General features: G+C 37.7%; 1 protein-coding gene across 2 annotated transcripts; it reads right to left on the reverse strand.

The window, feature by feature from the left end:
- Nucleotides 1–400: 400 nt before the first annotated feature.
- On the reverse strand, nucleotides 401–6,660 carry LOC112527393 (squamosa promoter-binding-like protein 12). Of its 2 annotated transcripts, XM_025138023.1 has the most exons (12): nucleotides 6,507–6,660; nucleotides 5,540–5,849; nucleotides 4,810–4,991; nucleotides 4,073–4,233; nucleotides 3,560–3,925; nucleotides 3,134–3,208; nucleotides 2,947–3,054; nucleotides 2,663–2,780; nucleotides 2,439–2,580; nucleotides 1,998–2,148; nucleotides 1,287–1,880; nucleotides 401–1,002 (listed from the first exon to the last, which is right to left on the reverse strand). In XM_025138023.1, the coding sequence occupies exons 2-12, from the start codon at nucleotides 5,746–5,748 to the stop codon at nucleotides 568–570; spliced, it is 2,541 nt and encodes an 846-aa protein (XP_024993791.1). In that variant the 5' UTR covers nucleotides 5,749–5,849; nucleotides 6,507–6,660; the 3' UTR covers nucleotides 401–567. The 2 variants fall into 2 exon arrangements, with proteins under 2 accessions (XP_024993791.1, XP_024993790.1); XM_025138022.1 differs by having other exon boundaries at nucleotides 5,540–6,660.
- Between the last annotated feature and the right edge of the window lie 444 nt (nucleotides 6,661–7,104).

Below are 7,104 nucleotides of genomic sequence, written 5' to 3' on the forward strand. Positions count from 1 at the left end.
ATATATATATATATATATATATATTAATGTATAAAATAATAATGATAATAATAAAATATATTATATTATTAATTGATTTTGATATTTTATGGTTTTAACGACGGATTCAATTTCCAAAGTGTTTGACACCTCTGTTAAAGGGGTGTCATTAGGCACTCCCCCATATTAAAATATGGAAATCATTAAATAACCACCGACTAAAGTAATCACAGATTACAAAATTACCCCTACTCATTAACTAAGGCATGTGATGGAAAAGATTTGACATTTGATTGATCCAAGTTGTTTTGCAGAGTTAAGAAATGATTGGGACTCCATATAATCTCAAGTTTAGAGGCAATTAATGTATATATCCAAAAATTAATAAGTAACCAACTGATAAACATGATCAAATACAAAATAACAAAACAATAAACATACACATTATACATAATATCTCTCATTCCATTTGATTCCAGTCAGTCAGACATAATATAATATAATATATATAGAGATAGGCAACCAAGGCAATAATCATCTCTTTAATAAAATTATATCCAAAAAAACAAAAAGAAAAAAGAAACCCTATTAACTTGCACCATACTTGAGCCTTTCCCAAATGAAGGGCTGGAATACATACATAACCTGAGGTGAGCTCTTGAACAGCAGAGCCACACACACACACACTGCAGCTATTGCCACCATTGACAGCATTGCCGGTTTGTATATCGCCAGCGACGAACGCCCACCACCATAATACGCCACTTTCCGCTCACATCGACTGCACGAACTAATGGCTCTTGTTACCACAACACCTTTCTCGGTTTCAAATCCGGCCGCCACTTTAAACAGAGGAGACTCTGTTGGTGGCATGTCAACAACTACATGCCCCTTCTCTGATCTCTTTTTATTCATCTTTCTTTGAACCAGATGGATGTAATTGTAATGCCCTCTCAGCGACGCATAATCATAAGGACTTAAACCACTACTATCACGCGAGTTTCTCCATGCGTCAAGCCCCACCTGAAACAAGTCAACGTTTTCCCTGTAACTCAGCAACATTCTTCCAAGATTTCTTTATGTATTCAAATGAATTACTACAGATAGAAAAATGGTAGCTTTGATTATGTGACTAGTTCCTTATCCGTTTTGCATGTCGGAAGTACTTGGCTTGATGTCAAAAAATGGTGCAGAACATGAGAATCTTTTAATTGATCGTTAATGAGTTGGCCGAGTTTATTTATGGCAATTAGTGGTTTAGTAAGTGAGTTTATGGAAGAGATGAAAATGAGAGGAAGACAAAGTACCAGTAGAGGATCATCTGTTAATGCGTCCAACACGCTCTCAGAACCATCTTTACCAGATGCAATATGAAGAGGAGTCAATCCACCAGGTCCTGCAGCATCTGGTCTAAACAAAACAGACCCAGAAACATTTTCTGGGTGGTAATTCAAGAGCAATGAAACCATGCGGTTGGAGTTGCGCCTCACAGCTCGATGAAGTAATCCCACTTCCACCAAAGCAACTTCAACCGAACCATGCTCAGCTGTTTCTACTGCTCCATTCAAGATAATGCCCAAAAGTTTCTTCACCACAGCACACCAATCATGGTCAATGGAAAACTCTATGAGCCACCTGAATCTTTTAAACGAAAAAGAGTCTGAACTGGGATCCATGGAACCCAATCTGACTTTCAACTGACTCCGATGAAGAAGCCAACCCATCTCATTTACAAACTCCAATGCCCGTGTCCTTGCTTCTATTTCTTTCTTCTCTCTTTCTGTGTCGTCAGAAGTTTCAACCACATCTAGGTCGCTCTCAAGTGTACGGATTTCTGAACAAACATCTTGTTCTGCAACTATAAACGGAAAGAAGCTGCTGCTGAGGCTATCATCCTCGATCTAGTCAAATAAATAGCATCCAGATGTCAGAAGTTAAGAATAAATACTCTTAGAATAAGATGTAAGAAACCCAATTAACATGAAATTGAGTCCCAAAAAAGTGATGTTTTGAGTCACCTCTATGAATCCTCTCCCAGAAATATGAGGTATAGGGCAGGAGAAGCTAAGGGACTGGGTGTCTTCATGTTTTATCAAAGAATCTGCTGCCTCCATTAAATCTGAACAACTAGTCTGAAGAAGGTAGCTACCTTCCAGTACACAGAGCATCCTAAAATAAGAATTTTAAAGATCATTAATAATGTTAGGAGACGCTCACTCCTTCCCATGAAAACTGGAACTTTTATAGTAAAATTACTTATTTACTCATTGTGATGATCACTATAAAGAACTGTTGATATTGATTGGGGTTCACAAAGTTCCGTTATTTTGTCATTGTTAAAGGGTATTCAAAGACATTTGACTAATGGTCAAATAATTCTAAGAAACAGCTGTTGTTTTCAAGGGCCAGATGGAGTGGACACCAAACTGAGCAAAATAATAAGAATTGAAAGATAGTACCTTGAGGTTGACCATGAAATGTTGAAGCCTTTGACAGAAAATTGAGTGCTCTCGGAAGCAGAAACTGCTATGGGTGTAATGTTCAAGATGCTGGACTTCCTGTGGCTTTTATGAGGCAAAGCTGTGTTCAAAACAATCTGGCCTGTAACACAAGAATTGAGATAAGTTAGGGAGGCCAAGTGAAAAAGACAGAAGATTTACAATGTACAGCGAAAAGAACCAACCATCGCAAACAAAGGCAACATGATCAAGCACCCTAGTATAAACCCATCCTGTTCTCCAGAAAGAATTACTGGATGCATCCAAAAGCTTCCTCAAATGGCTGCTCAAATCATAGCAAAGCTGCATGATAACAATTAAGTATATAAGCATAAGGTACAGAAATTTTGATATCTTGATCTTGCTTATTCCAATTAAAAGTCGAGCCTTTTTTGCTGATTTGATTTATTACACATATTCCTAAAACAAGATTAGCAATCTTGATGCATTGAGTGACACGAAGATTTACCTCATCCCAGGAGGAGTTGTCCATTCGAAGATATATTGCTAATATGATACATCCAGGTCGAATGTAACCTTCAATATCAGTAGGGCTGTGTAATAACCAGTCGAGGATCTGAAATTTACGCAATTTAGTGAATTTAATCCAACAAAAAGTGAACCCATAAGGTGCAAGACGGGGGGTGGAGAAAGACCTGGTTGCGAAGGACAATAGGCAACTCATTAGGATCTTTCCCAAATAGCTTGAACACAATCCGGTCTGTACGACTCTGAAAAACAGTGGAAAAACTCTATATGAATATATAATACTTGGGTATTTATTAATCGTCTACATTACAAATCTAGCTCCTCCCGTTTCTAGAATGTTACACTTAAACTTTTGAACAGGCTACAATTTAACATCGAAAGTGATACGACAAGAAACTTGGATAACAACATCAAACTTCATAATACGTGCTACAAGCAAAAAAGACCAATATCAAATTTGCAACACATTTCATGTCAATTTTTTTGCACATAAAAAGTAATAATAATAAGCTTTGATCCCAAAAGTCAAAATGTGCAGCCTTGGAGGTACGTTGTTTTATTTTTTATTTTCACAAGAAGAAGATATGTTATACCTGTGCTTCCCCACTGGAACTAGATGGTGACTGCGTTGCTGTTGAGCCAGAGTTCCCACTTGTCTGAGGAGGACTTGACTTGTGAGGGTGCCTGCGTAACCATATGGGCACATTGTCTGTATTTTCAGGTGTTTCAAAGCTCTCTGTGGGTTCCATACAATCTTGAGAATCATCATAAACCATGTTCAAGTCAATGTTGTTCAGTTTCATCTTTCCAACAGTAGCTTCCACGGTATTAGCTTCAGTGGGAGCTTTGTTATTTGAGGAAATTGTAATTTGGCAAGGATCTGGGGTTCCTAAAACTCCTCTATGCATCATGTCTAATCTTGAAGGGTTTACGGTTTCTCCGACAGGCTGCAGAGGCTCCTATAAGTAAAGATTTTCCACAAGTTAGATATGAAACCAAGAATCTATCTCATTTATACCATTTTCCATTTTATGTCTCCGTTTCAGTTCTAATTCACACCACACAAAATGGCACCAGCAAAATGAAAATTATTAACAGAGCTTTACCTTTTCAGGGGGTGCAGAGGATGTCCCAGCATCCTGCAAGCATTGGGATCCAGATAATAATCCAGATGAGTTTTTGTCATTGACTGTACCGGCAAGACTGGCAAGGTTTTTCAAAAGATGAGAGAGCAGATCTTGATCTTTGCTTTGCTCTGAGGTATTAGCTGCAAATTACAGAAAATAATCCCCAGTCATGATTTATGGTATGCTTCGACTTTTGGGGTCAAACAGATCAAGATTCATCATCTACTTGCATTACTCAACTGAACATAAATCACAGCTAACCAGCAGATCTAATGACAGATTAGTAAACTCATGCATTTAAACATCTTTAAGTTGACGCTTCAACATCAACTCTGCCCCCATCTCCCTAAATACAAAAGCACGAGAAAAAGAAAAGGAAAGATGAAATTTAAAGAAATACTCTAGAATGTTATGATGCTACTAGTCGTGGCTTCATAAACCCATCTTTATCAGGAATCTACTAATTTTATATTATAGTCCAACAAGTCAAGAAATGGTGACCCTATGCTTCTTTCGTGACAGTTGGGGAGGGAAGTTTATGTATGCAGTCTTAGCCTTGCATTTTGCAAGAGGCTTTTCCATGACCCAAACGAGTTACCTTCAATAATATAAAAAAAAAACTCGATTTTATTATGTCATCATTCAAGAACTCATGGCTGGTTTCATTTTATTACATGCAGCATGACATGATGACATTTGATCAGATAAATGCTTACATTGTACATTGGAGAGTATCCTCAACAGACTAACGAGCAAATAACTACAGCTGCGTTCATCATTTAGCGACACTCCATTAATTGTGTTTTCTGGATGTGTCTTTCTTCTCCGTCTATTATGTCCTGCTAAACGCCGTCGACAACTTCTCTTTCCTTCATCAAATTCCTGAAGAGCATGAAACCTGCCCACATATATAAGCAAATAAAATCATACCGAAATTACTTTCACGAGCTACAAGCTAATAGAAAAAAGAAACGCTAGTATAAGATTGAATCAAACTAAAAAAACATATCCTTTTTAAGCGCAAGAAACTAAAAGTTTGAAGCAACAATGGTGGGTTGTGATAAATAGTGTCAAATTTAAAACCAATGAACACTACATAGCGCAAACATGGAATCTTAAGCTCTATTTGTTAACCATTTTACTCCATTCTCCATTTTTGAGGGTCCATTCCCATTTCTCGTAGATGGGACCCCAGATCAGATCTTAATGTCAGATTCCTAACTTACAAGATTTTCATCTTGCAAGGCATATGGAGATCTAAACTAAAAGCACTTTAAGATCATGTCTCTATGAGTGTGAGTGAGTTTGTCATGAGTTCCAATATATATGATTGCACCTGGTACATCAGATTCTTTTTTAGCAAAAACAACAACCAATAAATATCACATTCTAGCACAAGTCTCACAAGTATGAGTAGTGTATGATTATAAATAACAGTCAACTCACCTGCTGCACTGCTGGCAAAACCTTTGCATCACATTCCCTACCAATGCCTTGGTGGACTTGGAATGCAGATTACAAACCTTATGTCTTCTATGATAATCCTTTGCACCGGTCAAATCGGTTTGGCAATCATCTACCTGACAAACTGCACGGTTGGGTGTGGCTCCACCCACTTTAGACTTCTTCCCACTCTTTCCTTCCCATGAGTACATTTGCCCTCCAAGATTTAAGTTAAGAGCCCCAACTTCATCACCCACTTGTTCTTCTTCATCAAGAACCACAACCCTCCTCCTCTTCTCCAATTCCCTCTTCCCTTCATCAGAGCAAGATGAAGAACTATTAGATACACCGGTATTTGCGTCAGCCCCTGATGTAACAGGGAACAATTGCCTACTCCTGCAATCTGATGATATTGCATTTAATGGGGTGGCTGCGAACAGATCGCCGTCCCATTTCCAATCATTTAAATCCCACTCCATACTTGTCTTTCCAACAGCCTTCAAATCGGACACCACCGGTCCATAGTAATGATGAGGGTTTCCTCCAAATTTAGCCTCCATTGATCAAAATCAAGAGCTCACAACTAAGCAAATGAAGTATTGGCTTTTGCAGATTTCACTACCTTACGATCAACTCGATTGAAACATATTTTATTATACGATCTGCTCAGAAACTAAAAAAGGAATCTTTTTGGGAAATTTCAACCCTACTCGAGAAAGATTCTCAATTTCCCTCAAACAAACCCTAAATCAACAAAACGCGACATCAAATCATGAACTGCAGTTACAAGAACTTACAATCCTAGAAGAACACCTTTTGTTAGATTACCATGAAAACCCCAAATTCTCTTACTTGGGAAAAATTCTTCCATTCCCAGAGATCAAGAAACAGTACATCTTCACATCCAAGAACCCAAACAACAACCCACATGCCATAATAAAAAACCCACCTTCAAAACTACTAAACTCACCTGAAATCAATAAAAGATATAGCTTTCATCGCATCAACAACTACCTGGAGTCCATCTTCTTCTAATTCATAGAGAGAGAAACAGAGAAAATAGGAGGATTTGTAGAAAGGGTTTAGTGATAAGAGGTTGATCTTGATTCTTGAAGATGAAAGTGAGAAAGTGAGAAAGATGAGAGATCGCCGGCGAGAAAGAGTGCAAGAAGAGGGAAATTAGGAGGGGGGAAATGGAAAAAAGTGGGGAAGAGGATCAAGTTGGAGGACATATGTGTCCAAAGAAAACTGGTTGTAGGACATGTCGATGGAGACCATTCCAATACCGTTTTGAGGGCATATCACATAGTGCAATGTCCTTGTTCAATAAACAGTACATATGTTTAAGTTTCGATTTACTTTTTTGTATTCATTGTACACATGTGAAAACAATGCTATGAATCTTTTGGTTTTGTGCTTTAATCACTTTTTATATTTTTTTAAAGGTTTATATATTTTCCGATACGATGATGTATAAGTCTTTAATGTCAAAACTAACAAATATTAGGCATCGGACTACATGGACGGACCTACCACGGTTATTATTTCTCTGTCAAAAGGTAAAAAAA

The sequence above is a fragment of the Cynara cardunculus genome, assembly GCF_001531365.2.
Source record: "Cynara cardunculus var. scolymus isolate 2C chromosome LG 15, CcrdV1, whole genome shotgun sequence".
NCBI classification, from domain to species: domain Eukaryota; kingdom Viridiplantae; phylum Streptophyta; class Magnoliopsida; order Asterales; family Asteraceae; genus Cynara; species Cynara cardunculus.

Excerpts from the sequence above, each read along its gene's own strand:
- LOC112527393 (XM_025138022.1), bottom strand. The coding sequence starts at position 6,096 with ATGGAGGCTAAATTTGGAGGAAACCCTCATCATTACTATGGACCGGTG. Across the intron at positions 4,234-4,809 it reads GATACTCTCCAATGTACAAT|CTAATACCTCAGAGCAAAGC; the intron begins GTAAGCATTTAT and ends TGTAATTTGCAG. Across the intron at positions 3,926-4,072 it reads CCTCTGCACCCCCTGAAAAG|GAGCCTCTGCAGCCTGTCGG; the intron begins GTAAAGCTCTGT and ends CTTTACTTATAG.